Genomic DNA, 15,440 nt, shown 5'->3' on the forward strand with positions numbered 1-15,440 from the left:
TATTTGGCAAAGCTTAAAATCTTGATTGTCTATATGACCTCAGCTTACGTTTAAGAAAAACATCTGTGTACAAGTATTTCTTCTCAACAGTTTAGGATCGAAACAAAAAAACAATCATAAAGTGTTTATAATATACACTTAACTCATGTACATGTACACTTCGATGAATAGCGTAGCCATAATGACAAAAAATGGAAAGATTACTTCGGGTATATAAATAAAATATGTGATTTTTCAATTCATTTCAGACATCAGTTGTCTGCTTATTTATTGTTTTTATTTTCTTTTGTCAATCTGTAATAAATATACACAGCACATTGACACTTATACATGTAAATATTTTTTTAAATAAATATATATACTGGGATTTAACTTTTTTAAATTTGTATCATTTTCAGAGAGCTGTATATCAACATGGCACAAATAACCGGTCAAAATTTATTGTCTCGATTTATATTATTTAAACTTACGTACAATAAAATATAGAATATTTTAAACAAAAAAATTAATGTTTGGAATATTCTCAGTTTCATGGTTTTTTTTTTTAATTGCAATTCGTAAGGACAAGGCTTTGAGTCAGGCCAGGTTTTAGAACATGCGGCAATGAGGAGCTAGTTTTCTGAAAAGTATACGTGCTCTTTGAAAAACTGCACCTCGAATGCAAGGTAAGACTTTTGTTGAAATAATGCCTTGTTGATCCTTTTTTATTTTGGAGAAAGAAAATGGATTGCATTTGTATTCGAGAAAAGAAATATGTGGAATCAATATTAATTCAATTTATCCAAAAAGAGCGCCGACTTGAATTGAAATCATTTAACCGTCCTACCGACACCGTTGTTCATGGACAAAGCGGATATGTTTAAAATATACATATAAAGGTTATCTATTTAGCAAAATCTTTAAGCCTGAAAATGCAAACATTTAAACATCGAATATAGGGATTAGTTATGCTACACATTACATACATGTACACCCGGTGACCGTCGTGGTAATGTAGATTCTTCCCCCATAGTAAGACTTCCCCCAGAAAGAGGGTTGTATGACGATAAAGCCATTCTTTAAATTCCCATATCTCCCTAGCCATAAACTCAATCTCTCAACATACGGCGCGCTCCGCAAGCTCCATTGTTGGAGCGGAGCGTAAAACGCCTGTGCGAAAGATTGGCCATGAACTCTGTCCATTTGCACATAACGTAACGGAGTCAGCCGAGGATTGCCGATCGATACTCTGTCTCTTCCCCGGAACTCTCGTAACAAGGATACGTCGTCCAAAGTGAGGCATCATCGCAACCCACGGCCAAAATGCATGATCCTTTCCCACCAGAGCTATATGAAACGTTTCTTTTTAGTATACAGTGGGATATGTCATTGACATTGTGAGGATGTTGTCCAGAGTCCATCCTTGTCTCAAGCTGTCTGTCCGTACGTCTGTAATTAAACGTTGACATTTTCAATTGCAATTTCCTCTCAAGAATCTTTTGGCCAATTTTAACCAAAATTGGTACTGTAACAAGTATCCCTGGGTGAAAAAAATCTAAATTTTTAAAATAAAGGCCCAAACCGATTCCCAAGTGGAGATTTAAACAGGGAAGATGTAAAAGTAGGATGGTGTCATCAAATAAGCTTCTGTAGAACCACTTGGTCAGAAGTTTAACTTATCAAGCATCCTAGGGCACTTCTTTGCAAGCCAAGGGTTTTCGATTCGAAATGTAGTGTAGATCACGGATCGGAAACCCTTGGCTTGCGAAGATGTTTCGGCAGTGAAGAATCTAAATTGATCAAATTATGGCCCTAGGGTAGAATGGGGTCAAAACAAGGAATTAATTTTAATTCTGTAATACCGGGTATATAGAAAAAAATCTTCTCAAGAACCACTGGGTCAGAAAAGATGAAACTTCATACATTGGAAGCATCCTTGGGCAGGGTAGATTCTAAATTGTTTAAATCATGGCCTCGGGGGAGGGAGGTGGGGGGTAAGATGAGGCCATAACAAGAAAAATTGTTGAAATCATGACGTACGCAGGAGGCAGGGTGGGGAACAATAGGGAATCAAAGATTTACATTGAAATATACAATGTATAGGAAAAATCTTCTTCTCAACAATCACTGCGCCAGAAAAGACTAAACTTAGTGGAAGAATCCTGGAAAGCATAGATTCTAAATTCTTGAAATCAAAGCTCGCGTTGATAGGGTGGGACAACAAAGGGGGGGAGGGGATTTTTCAAAATGACGTTTGACTTACTTTTTGAAAGAATTACTTTTACATGTACGTCATATTTCACCAATCAAAGTTATCGCCCTTTATGCTTCAGAAAACACGAAAGAACATGATGCATCATTTTGGCCTACATGCACTAAGGTATTTCCTTGATAACTACAGACCCCCTCCCACCCACCCACCCCGCATTATTTGTCTATATATGGAATACTAAAGAAAACATAGCTACTTTTTAAGTCAAGTTATGCCCCTTCAATAAAAAACGTATGATGACCTTAATTTTTTTTTTTTGCTTGGTTGATTGTGAAGGGATTTCAATCTCTCACCAGAGGACGCACTACGCAAGCTTCATTGTTGGAGCGGAAAGTAAAACACCCTCTGATGAGAGAATGAAGGCATTCCCCCCTGAAAAATATTAATGTAGGTTGTACTCCTCCCCCTTCCCCTGAAATCGCTCCCTCTGAGCCTGTTGTTGACTTCCATTTGTTTTTTTTAATGAAAATTTTCAGTAGTAAACATAAGCGTCGGAAGCAAATTGAAAGTTGGGTGGCTAATTTAATGTGGGGGTAGAGGTGGGGTGGGGGTGGGGGGCTCAACCAATAAAAAAAGGTAAACCCCAATTTGCAATGCCTATGTTATGTCTATTTGCTAAAACAGTGGCGGGGGCTAAGCCCCCCTAGCCCCCCCCCCTCCCCCCGGCCTATGGTAAAAGAAGATGTTTGAAAGGTAAAGGAAAGCTTTGCTCGAAGTCCCACCAAATCCACCAAACCCACGATATCATGTGCATTATATTTTAGCCTCAATCGATGGGAAATATAATAGTCTATATCACCTAATGACTATCTTTAGGGTTAGATTGCAACTTTCATGTCATTTGACAAAAAAAATTGCCTCAATTTAGGATGTTTGATTTTTAATACTATAAAACATTATAGCAACACTTTACAGATTAATCAATATGATGTAGTAAGTTGCCTTTTCACACTTACAGACAATGAATTTTGCCCCTTTTTAAAGTCCCCCCAATTACATTTCTGCTAATGAAAGTACTGTTTTCTTAGAATTCACCCCATTTTTGAGCCGAAGGCGTCTACATGTATATATAAAATTATCACGCAAGCCAATGGCTTGATCATTGTCTTGAAATAAAAAAATCTGACAGTTATTCCTCGTAATGAAATGCTCGTTAATTCACTTGCTATAAACCCCACCTACTTATGCCTCTCTCTTACCGTACCCCGCACGTGATTCTTTTGAACCACGGCAGTCGATGAACGCATAGTTATATGTAGCTGCAGAACTGTAGCTATCCGAAAATTATATTGACAGACCGGTCTGTACATGTATTTTGGGGAGAGCTACAGTTCTGCAGCTAAGTTATATGCATAAACACTGTTTCATAAACAGGGCATTATTTCTTATTTTTACCACCCTTTTGGTAAAAATACATGTAAATAGGGAATGTTATTTCCTGTTTACGACACTAGTGTCTGTGGGTTAAATATGTCTTATTTAATTTGGCTGTGAACGGAAGTTGACCCCACCCCTCTCCCACCACCACTGTCACATACACACACATCCAAAAAGTATTTACAAATATGAATTTTTTTTTGGTTTGTCAAAGGTAAAAATTTTTTTTCATATTTTCCATGGCTCCCCTTTTCATAACGATACTTCATGTCTGTAAAAGTCTATCAGAAAATTCTATATTTAATATTCCGCCCGGTTAGAGTTACATCAATTGAACTGAAAATAGATAAAGAAGATTCCTCTTGAACTTTACAAGCACATAGCATCGGGAAGGGGGTTAGAAGTGTGGCATCGCCCCCCCCCCAACTTTTTTAAAACATAGTATTACTATAGAAAGTTTCAGTGAGGTAAATTAAGCGTGTGTGAATAAATTTGGTACCAAATTTGGTACCGAATGTAGGAGTCTGATTACCCCCTTTACCTCCAACACTACGAGATAGTATTTTCCAGCTTGGACAATTTTTATATTATTCTTTTGCTTGTTAAGATTTTGTTGTTTCTTTCCGGGTAATTTGATTTTTTTTCTCCGGTCGTCCCTTTCAACAACCATGCTATGTCACTGCCTTATAGAAATTCAGAAAAATAGAAATTGTTCCTGCTGTTCTATTGAACCCTGAAAAATAGTAGATATGGAATAATTTTTAAGATTCACCCGGGATAGGAAATCATAATAAGACCAAGTCGACGACTTCGTTATTAAGCCGGAAATTATCCATTATTGTGAACCAGATTTATAAAGGCAGTCTGGAGTAAGCAGAAGAAAAAAAAATTCTATCGGACAATTCTATTAGCGAAACAAACCCTGCAATGTATGTAAAGCTGAACATTTAACCATTAAATGTTATCATCATCACACGACCAATGACTAATCGTTTCAATTATTAATTAATTAATTAATTATATTCATTAAAAAAGATTACATCTTCCATTTTGGATGACTAAATTGCAAATGTTTCTCTGAAAAATCTTTTACAGCATGGAGAACACGACGTCTCAGGAAAACACTACAACTCAAACGAACCAAAGGTGTTTGGAACTCACATTAGCGCTCTACAATGACCAGGGAATGGCTTTATATGCGGTAAATATTTATATCTTCAAATTATTTAATGTGCACCATGACTGCAAACTACACAGTTAGTATTAATCGCAAAAAAATTAAATAATGGGCAATTAAACAAGTAATCATATTCAAACTTTGTAGATATTTTTCTTTGCAATTTGGTGTTGGATACCAATTCTGAAAAGTGAAAACAATGACAAGTAAAACTAACAAAAAAGAACATTTCTTCTCATTGTATCACTACCCAACACTAATAAGACTGATAATTGGTTATGCCACCGTAAACAAATATTCCGGAGTAAATATTTTTTGCCCTGTCCGCTTGTCAGGTTTCTGTTTGTCTAAACCTTGCCCATATAACTTTTGATTGGAGTTATGACTTTAATCATTCACTTGTATTTCTTGTGACAAGAACTTTGTTTGAGTATTAATCTTTATGACCTCGGAAGTTTACTCACGTTTGCAAAAAATTATGTCAATTTTAAGCTTAAGGCAAGGTGAAAAAGTCGAAATCAATAAAACCCCGAGAAAGGACATGTCACAAAAAAATAAACATTTTAAATAAAACTTTTGAACATTTAGCACCAGGGAGTTCATATTTCATAGATGTATGCCTTGTGACAAGACCCTCTGAATACCAACAATTTTGAAGTTTGACTTGCATTAGAAAAAACTTCAACCTTTGCCATAAGCTGCTATACAGTTGCATCAGTGTTTTACAAACACAACTTGTTTATTAATGAAATAATTTTGACGAAGTATTTGAATTTTGCTAGTAAAAATCTGTTGTAGTTTAAACAATCCATCCTTTTTAAAATTTACACTTTTATCGAACAGATTGTGGCCACTATTATTATAACTTTTGTCGAAAAGAGACGATGTAAAGCAGAGGTTTGCCATGGTAGACCAGGACTTCCACTGTAAGTAAAATATTGTTCTTAGAATTATGAAATCGAACCTATTGATAATACATGTTTATCTTTATTTAGAGATCAACGCCTTGTTGATTGAATATTTATGGAATAATAAAAATGAATTTAATATTTTTGTTTAAATTTACATTTCGGCAGATATTAAAATACGTATAAACTACTATTTTTTGACAGGATTTTGCTATCATAAATTTTCAATTTAAGCTTAACAGAGCTGAAATATTCAAGTCCTTTTTCTGATCATTCGTTGTCCGTGGTAATAGGATTGTGGCCACAAAAGGGAATCGATAAAACACGGAAATACAAATATTTGCGGGGGGATCAAATGCAGAATAGCACAACTTGAATGACTCAGGAGAGTGTTGTGGCCTATGGGCCTCTTTTTCTTTCTTTATTTAGCCCCATAAATTTCCTTGATGGCACCACCAATTCCATCGCCAATGCTGCAGCTTTTGGGTGCACCCTTGAACATATCCTGTATTTCATTTTGAGTGGACCTAGATTCAACAACATTTCAAAATGGCTGATAGGTATGTATCATCGTTTCAGTAATATTCTCGTCGGTTCCTCAACAGAAATTATTTTGATGTTTTACTGATTAATTAATGTCCACGTAAACGACGATTCGGTCGCATAAAGGTTTTGGCCTTTCTGTCTGCAGTCTGTCTGCAAAAACTTAAACTTTGCCCGTAAGTATTGATTGGTTAAAGCTAGGGCATTAATAGGATGCATTGCATCAAGGTGTTTCTTTTCGCTCTTTATCATATGTGTAAAGCAACACCTCGATTCATTGGCTGACCTTTTAAAGCTGATTGGTCGAGAGTGGAGTCAAATTAAAGACTCAAAGAATCAAAAAAAAGTCACGGGACACTGAGCGGGGTGGACGTGTTTTCACCGCTCCCTGTCAATTTGACCGTTCGCTCTATTTGCGAGTTACATATCCAAATATTTAACCGAACTTTTGTGAAAAGAGGTTTCGGTGTGATTTGGATGCTTTTTTTTTGTGTTTATCTGGTGTTTTCATGGGATATAATTCGTTTAAATCGACAAGAGCTTAGATCTGCGTGAGTACGTACTCAGTCCTCAATGTGTCGATGTGTATATCTTCTGTGTATATAGTAACTTACCTGTGAATACCTGTGAATGCGTTAGTGTTTGAACATTTTTCTTGCTTTATTTATATTGCAAAATGGCACAATTGCTAAAACCCGTGTACATAAAAGATAGTGATCTACCCAAAGAGGAAAACGAACGTATATCAAACTTTGATATTCTCGATGCTGTCAGTCACAGTGTCGATGCCGATGCGATTAAATGCATACAACTTGATAGAAACCTATGGAGAATCTATCTCAATGACAAACAAAACAGGGATTCTGTTTTACTTGATGGTTTCGACTTCAAGAACCTTCATATTGATGTCTACGACACAAATCCTTACGCTGCTGGGCTTGAGAACCCTAGTGACGAGGCTCTAAAAGTCACCATTTGCGGAGTTCCGTTGTCAGTAGACGACAGTGCTATACTCGAAATGCTTACAAAACTAGGTGCTCGCCCAAAAAGTGATTTGAAATACGAGAAAATCAGAAACCCCTCAAATAACAAAATGACAAATGTGTTAAACGGAAATCGCTTCATATATGTCGAGCCACTTACGTGTAAACCTCTTCCAAGGTTTAGCTACTGCGCTGGCCTCAAATGTAAAATCCTACATCGTGGACAAGAATCTGAGAAGCCCCTACTAGCTTGTACAAAATGCTGGGAGAGTGATCACCATGCCCGTAACTGCCCGAATGAAAAAAGGTGTGCTGCCTGTAAATCGCCAGGACATGAACCGGGCTCGGAAATCTGTCCGAAATATATAGAAAATCAAAAGAATGTTGTGAATATTCAAGGAGAAAAAAATGTCTTATCAAATTTCTATCCTTGTGATCTCAAGGTTTTTGGCGAAAATTTCAAATCTGCAGAACAGGCGTACCAGCTCACAAAAGCTGTCCGCACCGGTAATCTTGTTGCAGCCGAAAGGATACGTGATACCAAGTCAGCTCTACAGTGCAAGCTTATAGGCAATACAGTCACTAGTACCCCTGAATGGAGAAAAGACGCAGATGACGTCATGGAGCAAATCTTGTGCGCCAAACATCTTGTGTAAAGCCAAACAGCGCTCTGTTTCCCTTCCAAGAGGCAGGAAAAACAGACAACAAGGTATTGAAAACTTTATAAATAAATAACTTGATGTGCCTGACATTTATTTTCGATGGCTTCAGTTAATATGTATCTCTGAACTGTAGAGGTTTAAATGACTATAAAAAAAGAGTAATTTTATATGATTGGTTAAACGATAGTAATTGTGATATTGCCTGTTTACAAGAAACTCATTTTGTATTAGAAAGAGAATATATGTATAACTCTAGGTGGAATGGTACATCCTTTCACTGTTTTTCCGCATCGTCACATAGCAAAGGTGTTTCAATTCTAATTAATGCAAAATTTCATTTTAAACTCATAAATCAGCAGACGGTAGAATGATACTGTTAAACATTGAGCATGAAAGTAGAATTATTACAATTGTAAATATTTATGCACCGAATACCGAAAATTGCAGAGTTGACTTTTTTACGAAAATGTCTAAGTGGATTTCAAAATATTGTATGAATGACGAAAATATTATTCTACTTGGTGATTTTAATTGTGATATTTTAAAAGAGAACGACAGAAGTTCAAATATTTTGAAGAAATTACATTTTCATTTTGATCTTGTTGATTTGTGGAAAACTTTAAAGACAGATAAAAATGGTTTTACTTGGTGTGATGGAAATAACACTCCAAAAAGTAGAATAGACTATGTTTTTCTAACAAAAAATTTTTGTTACAAGCCAGAAAATATATACTTGCGTAGGCCACCATCGGTCTCAAATACAAGGCTGAGTGACCATATTGCCTTTATATTTAAATGTGAAATTTCTTCGAATAGTAGGGGAAAAGGATATTGGAAGTTAAATACATCTGTGCTTCTTGAATCAAGCTATTGCGAAATGATAAATTCTTTTTTAACGAACTTACCAGATGATATCAAATTAGAGGAAAATCCGAAAACTAAATGGGAACTGATTAAATTAAAAATAAAAAATCTAAGCATAAAATATTGTAAGGAGAAAAGTAGAAACACAAAACAAAAAATAATAAAATTAGAAAACGAACTTGAGCAAATTGAGAGTCAACATCATATAAATATCAACATGTTACACAAAAAAGAATTAGAAAATGAACTCGATAAACTATATGAAAACAGGGCAAAAGGAGCACAAATAAGATCAAGAGCTAAAGGGATAGACGAAGGAGAAAAAAATTCATCTTACTTCTTAAGACTTGAAAATAAACATCAGTCTAAAAACGTTATTAATAAAATTACAAATGCTGGTACTACTTTTGTAAACACAAATGAAATTTTAAATCAGTTGTGTACTTTTTATGAAAATTTATACTCTTCAAACGATGTACCAAGTGAAAGTATCCAATCATATCTAGAACAAACAAATATAATATCTATTATGTCAAAGGAAGATAAAAAAGATTGTGAAAAATTTCCCACTCTGCAAGAATTTTCAGAGGCAGTGCTTGGAATGAAAAATAATAAATCACCAGGTCTTGATGGCCTGCCTGTCGAGTTTTATAAAATATTTTGGAAAAACATTCGTTATTTCTTGTTCGAAGCCATATCTAAAATATATATCGACGAAGAGCTTACCTCAACACAGAAGTGTTCAGTGCTCTCCCTTATACACAAAAAAGGTGAATTAGATAAGTTAGAAAATTACCGACCAATTAGCCTCACTAATTGTGATTACAAGATAATTGCATTTGTTTTTGCGAAAAGACTACAAAAAGTGATAGACGGATTAATAAGTAGAAATCAATCAGGTTATATAAAAGGACGAGATATTGGTAACAATGCGAGACTGATTCTTGATATATTTGAATATTGTGAAAACACGGATATGGATGGTGTACTTTTATTTGCCGATTTTCAAAAAGCATTTGATTCAATCGAATGGAATTTTTTATTCAAAACATTAGAAAAATTCAATTTCGGTGAAAATTTTATTAAATGGATAAAAATTTTATATACAAATCCGCAATTCACTATAAAAAACAATGGATGGATTTCGAGAAAGTGCAATATGAAAAGAGGAATACGTCAAGGTTGTCCGGTTTCAGCATTATTATTTTTATTTACAATGGAAGTTCTAAATGAAAACATAAACAGTTCAGATTTAGTTAGAGGTTTTAAACATGAAAACATGGAAAATGAAATAAAATGCATACAGCATGCAGATGACAGTACCTTTCCCTTAAAGGATATAAACTCTTTGAAAAATGCCATAAAAATAATTGAAAAATTTGGAAATGCATCAGGAACCAAACTTAACTTATCAAAAACAGAATGTATCTTACTGGGGAAGCTAAAAAAACATGTTTAAAGATAATACATACGTAGGAAATGTTAAGATCAATATAAATACTTTAAAATGTCTTGGAATTTATATTGGACACAACAAAATAGAGTGTAATGAAAAAAAACTGGCTATGTAAACTGAAAGAGTTTGAAAAAATTCTGGACTCTTGGAGAAAAAGGAAATTAACTATTTTCGGAAAGAGTCAGATTATTAACTCCTTAATTATTTCTAAACTTTTATATGTGGCAACTATACTTGAAAACCCAGATCAGGAAATTATAAAGAAGGTAAATAAAATAATTTTCTCTTTTATATGGGGAAAAAAAGAAAGAATCAAGCGTAAAACTCTTATCAGGAAAATATCAGAAGGGGGGATAGGTATTACCGACTTTGAAACCAAAATTAAAGCCTTAAAGGCATCATGGGTTACCAAACTTGTTCAATTAAACAACGATTCAAACAAACTGTTAAGTGCTTGTTTAAGAAGATGTAATATAGATATCCCTTATTTGTTGAATACAAATATAACTAAAATACAAGACTTTAAAATTAAATGTCTCCCACTGTTCTATAAAGAAGTAATATGTGCATTCAATGAATGTAAACAAAATAATCAGGAAAAATTCCAGTTACAGCATATATGGTTTAACAAAAAGATAACTTATAAAGAAAAACCACTTTATCTTTCAAACTGGATCAAAAGTGGTTTTAAATATGTTAATGATCTATTTAATGACCAAGGGTTTAAAACAATAAATGAAATTAAAGAAAAATTAATATGTTCCCAAAACTACCTTTGTGAATATATGATTGTGAAAAGTGCATTTAAAAAACATATTCCAGAAATAAACCTACAATGTAAAGCAAATATATGTAATCCACAGCTTCGCTTCAACTTTCAAGGACATTTTGAAAATGTTGAGGGCAAAAAATCTAAATTCTTCTACAATATTCTGTTAAAGAAAGCATCAAAAAATCCTATAATGGAAAGAATTTGGGATGAGAAATTTAAGATTGATGATTACCACTTATGGGAGAACATTTACATGGAAAAGGTCAAAAGAATATTTGATAAGAATGTGTCTGAGTTCAATTTTAAATTAATGCATAACTTACTGACCTGTAATAAGTATGTTAGTAAATGGAAAAAAGACTTAAATGTAAACTGTTCGAATTGTAATGTAGAAGAGGACATTAAGCACCTTATTTTTGATTGCTGTATAGTAAAACCAATTAGGAGTAAAATAACATTGCTTTTAAACATAGATGTGTCATGGAAAGTTATAGTCATTGGTTTTCCAACGTATTGTAATAAAAATACCTTCATTTTAAACAATACATTGTCCTTCATTGCCTTCAAAATATATAAATATAAAATGAAATGTAGACTTTTAAATGAGGATGTGACTAGTGAGGGTTTATTGTGTTTCTTAAAAAATGCACTTACTCACTTCTATTTCATAACAAAATTATCAAAAACTATTGTATGTAATTTTGATATCATCAGAGAACTGTCAGAAAAATTATGAAATTATATATTATATATTGATCCAAAGGTGACCTGGCCTTTGGGGACTACTTTCGTAGGGGGAAAAGTGGACTCTTGTGCGTTGGTGTCCCCCTACGACTATTTCTTATGTCTGTTTTTTTTTCTTAATGCTATATGTACATGAAAATGTATAAAGTACAAGTATGTGGAATATTGTATTTTTTATATATACAAATAACTGTATTTTTTTTTCAATAGTTCTAGAATGTACTTACTCAGTACAAGTATGTGGAATATTGTATTATTTATATATACAAATAACTGTATTTTTTCAATGGATATATTTTATTGAAGTGTGGACATCTGAATATATGTATATCAAAAATCAAATTTAATTAATTATTTCTATCTGATCCAGGGAGCCCCTGGCACCCCAGGTGAAGATATATTAGGAGGGCCTCCGCGGAGGTATTACCTCCACTTTTTTTTGTTAATTATTAGTGAAATAAAATTGAAAAAAAAAAAAAAAAAAAAAAAAAAGAATCAAAGAAACGCAAACCACGTGCAAGTGTTCTGTAAACTTTAATTTGTACTACAACACAAAAGGCCAAACCGATTCAATCATATTTGCTCCGCCTACTACGGGTTTAATTGGACAGCGGTTGTTTATTCCTTTGCATAATACATAGTAACCCGCTGTCATGTATATATAATTTAATTTGGGTGTTTTAACTAATCGACACTCAGGAAGAGAGCCAATGTTTAATAAATGTTTAAGAATAGAGCAAAGAAGAGCTCAGACTCTCACGTAATGCGAAAAGAAACACATTGGTAAACTGTATTCCTTGTGACAAGACTTATCCTTGACCTTAACTTCTAAAGAGTTTTGCGGGATTTAATACGCTTTAGTATACACAATTTTGACATTTTACCCTGACTTGAAATATGACTTAGTTTTGAATTTTCATTCCTTGACAATAAAGTTTTGAATGTTGTAGCTAGTATTTTCATATTCCACTGTTGTAGTCTTTTATAAAAGAAAGCACATTATTATAATTACTAACAATTGTGATCTTTTCATCTTGAACTCATCTTTATAAATAAAACATTTAGGAATAAAACATTACCTTAGCATAACTTTTAATAAGTTGCTTCAGTCTTTCATATTTCACGTACATATATATTTTAAGATTCCTCGTGGCAAGGTCCGAAGCAAAGCCTTTTTTCATAAGTACAATATTTAATTTTTTTGACTTCCTGTCTTTTACATTAGAGTTTTGAAAAAAAATAAACCTTCACAAAATATTTTGAATGGTTGCTATTTCACTGGTATATTTTCTAAGACAAGACCTTTTGTTGGATACAAACGTTTTTCTAATCTCGAAACCACAGTCTTGCAATTTGACTTGCGTTATTAATCAAAGTTACCTGTGTAACTAGCTGCAGATCTGTAGCTCTCTGCTTGAGAAATTTCGGACAGATAAAGCAGAGAGCTACAGATCCAAGCGTTGTAAAAACCTTCGATTTACGCCGACGATTTTTTGTCGCTAACTTTGGGTATTTTTTGTGTATTTTATACTTTTCCCAGTTTTAAAAATAATTTAAAATGGTATTTAATTATTAATCATACATTCAACTTCAATTCCTGATCATTTACTTACCTCTCAACGCTAACAAATGTCTGTTTGTGGTTACGGACGTCAAAATGGAACTCTTTTAAACCGAAACTACAAAACTATATACAGGACTGTTTCGGACTGTTAAAAGGTAGACAAAGTATCAAGTATAAGAGTTAAATATATGAATTATTATAGGATACAATTCTAAAAGCCAGAGAAAGCTTAAACTACATGAAATAAATACCTAAAGTAGCGACAAATAATCGGCGGCGTAAATCGAAGGTTTTTACAACGCTTGGATCTGTAGCTCTCTGCTTTATCTGTCCGAATTTTCTCAAGCAGAGAGGTACAGTTCTGCAGCTACTGTGTAACCTGATCAGGGGCATCAGCGTTTCACATACATATCCTGTTTTCATCATGTGTTAAAAAAAATTACTTTAAATAGTGAAGAGGCATTGATTGGGCTAAGTACATAATTCCCTGTGGTTCCTATCAATCTGTTTGAAAACTTGAATTTAAAATATATATTACCATATAAACTACTACTTGTATTCATAATCACATTTAATTAAAAAAATATTTTTGTTTTTAAGCACCTACATTTTTCCTTGTTTGCTTTTTGATGTCTATGGTATATTATCCTATATTTGCTTGCTTGAATTCATCGTCCCGCCTGGTTGGATCTATCATTGGGTTTCTCTATACCCTGTTGTTGTGAGTATTAAAGAAATTAATGCAATGATGAACATCTTACATTTAAATTGTTTACTTGTTTGGTACGATATTTACTTCATTTGACTGTATGGTTATACAATGGATGTTTCTATATTTCGACAGGTTCTTGGTTGTTTTGGCTCACAATTACCTCTGCAACGAGACTAACTGGGTAAGATATAGGCATCGTGATATTTTGAAGTAAGTTTGTATAAAACTTAGCTGTGGTAATCTAAAGAATAGATTTTTACAATACCTTTATTTAAATTACAGGAATGGGCTCTCTATGCTATCGCTCTAATTTCTGAAGTTTATCTGCTGGTGCTCTTCATTTACCGAATTGTAACTGCGCTGTGTAAGAAATCTACCAATGTAAGTAAATCAAACGGTATTCTAGACATGATACATTTTTAAAACTTTGCACTCAAAGTCAGATGATATTAAAAACAATTATCCTTTTTTACAATTGTAAATTTTAGTTGAAGGAACCTCTAGTGAAGATTGATCAACTGATGCATGTCAAATATCTACTTCAGAAACCCAAGAACAGTGCTGAAGAAATGAACATGAAGTAGTTTTATTTCCCTTTATTTTTAATTCAATGTAGTTTATACACTTGAACGGATAAAATATTTCATTACAATAGATTACATAAAAGGTTAAGGGTATTGCGCGTTTCTGTGGGACTTTTATACCAGGTAACCTACATGTACATTGAAGGACCCTGTTTTAGAATGCAGGTTAAAAGAATTGAATATATAACTTTTTTCGGATTACCCACTGGTTACATACTTTTAATGCTTGATTATCGTGAAACGAAGAGTCCATAAGACTAGTGCCTATGGAAAAGAAGAGCGGGAACTAGCAATGGCGTATTAAATATGACCACCTTCATATAATATAACCACAGCATAATATAATAGAGCACACCATCTTGATATAAAATAACCACAGCATAATATAATAGAGCACCGTCTTTATATAAAATAACCACAGCATTATATAAAAGAGCACCATCTTCAAATAAAATAACCACAATATGATAAGAAATAGCCACATAAGGCAGCTAAAGCGTTCCATATGAGGACTAAAAAAGGGGGAAAATTATGCTGTAATATTTATATGAAAAAATACGGAAAAAGTATTTGGTCAGAACAGGGAGGAGGCTTGAAAATTGTGGTAAACACCCCCAACCCCCTCAATAAGATCTCTTTAGATTTGTTTCTGTCGCCTATAACGTGGTCATAGTTAAAAAAAAAAACACCATGAATATGAAAATAAAATTCTATACTTAAACTTAAGTAAGTGTTTCGAGTCTAAGCACATCTTTTAATTTCATAGATTCCGTGCTGCTTGGCATCATGAAAAGGTCTCCTTTATATAAAATGTGCATTTGCGTGGTGCATTTAAATTTGGTA

The 15,440-nt window shown here is 33.6% G+C and overlaps 1 protein-coding gene across 1 annotated transcript; it reads left to right on the forward strand.

The window, feature by feature from the left end:
- The first annotated feature begins 620 nt into the window (after positions 1-620).
- LOC134245920 (stimulated by retinoic acid gene 6 protein-like) lies at positions 621-14,957 on the forward strand. The gene is made up of 8 exons (XM_062728158.1): positions 621-665; positions 4,724-4,829; positions 5,649-5,731; positions 6,143-6,273; positions 13,902-14,022; positions 14,146-14,194; positions 14,296-14,394; positions 14,502-14,957. Exons 2-8 carry the CDS (start codon positions 4,725-4,727, stop codon positions 14,595-14,597), a joined length of 684 nt encoding a protein of 227 aa, XP_062584142.1. The 5' UTR covers positions 621-665; position 4,724; the 3' UTR covers positions 14,598-14,957.
- The last annotated feature ends 483 nt before the right edge of the window (positions 14,958-15,440 follow it).

This window comes from Saccostrea cucullata, unplaced genomic scaffold (assembly GCF_032062105.1).
Source record: "Saccostrea cucullata isolate Sc308-1 unplaced genomic scaffold, CSIRO_AGI_Scuc_v1 ctg2170, whole genome shotgun sequence".
NCBI lineage: Eukaryota > Metazoa > Mollusca > Bivalvia > Ostreida > Ostreidae > Saccostrea > Saccostrea cuccullata.

What these genes read in the sequence shown, in the direction of transcription:
- LOC134245920 (XM_062728158.1), top strand. Translation starts at nt 4,725, where the DNA reads ATGGAGAACACGACGTCTCAGGAAAACACTACAACTCAAACGAACCAA. An exon ending in GGTAGACCAGGACTTCCACT is followed by an intron (nt 5,732 to 6,142) that starts GTAAGTAAAATA and finishes TTCTTTATTTAG; the next exon opens with CCCCATAAATTTCCTTGATG. An exon ending in TGTGTAAGAAATCTACCAAT is followed by an intron (nt 14,395 to 14,501) that starts GTAAGTAAATCA and finishes TGTAAATTTTAG; the next exon opens with TTGAAGGAACCTCTAGTGAA.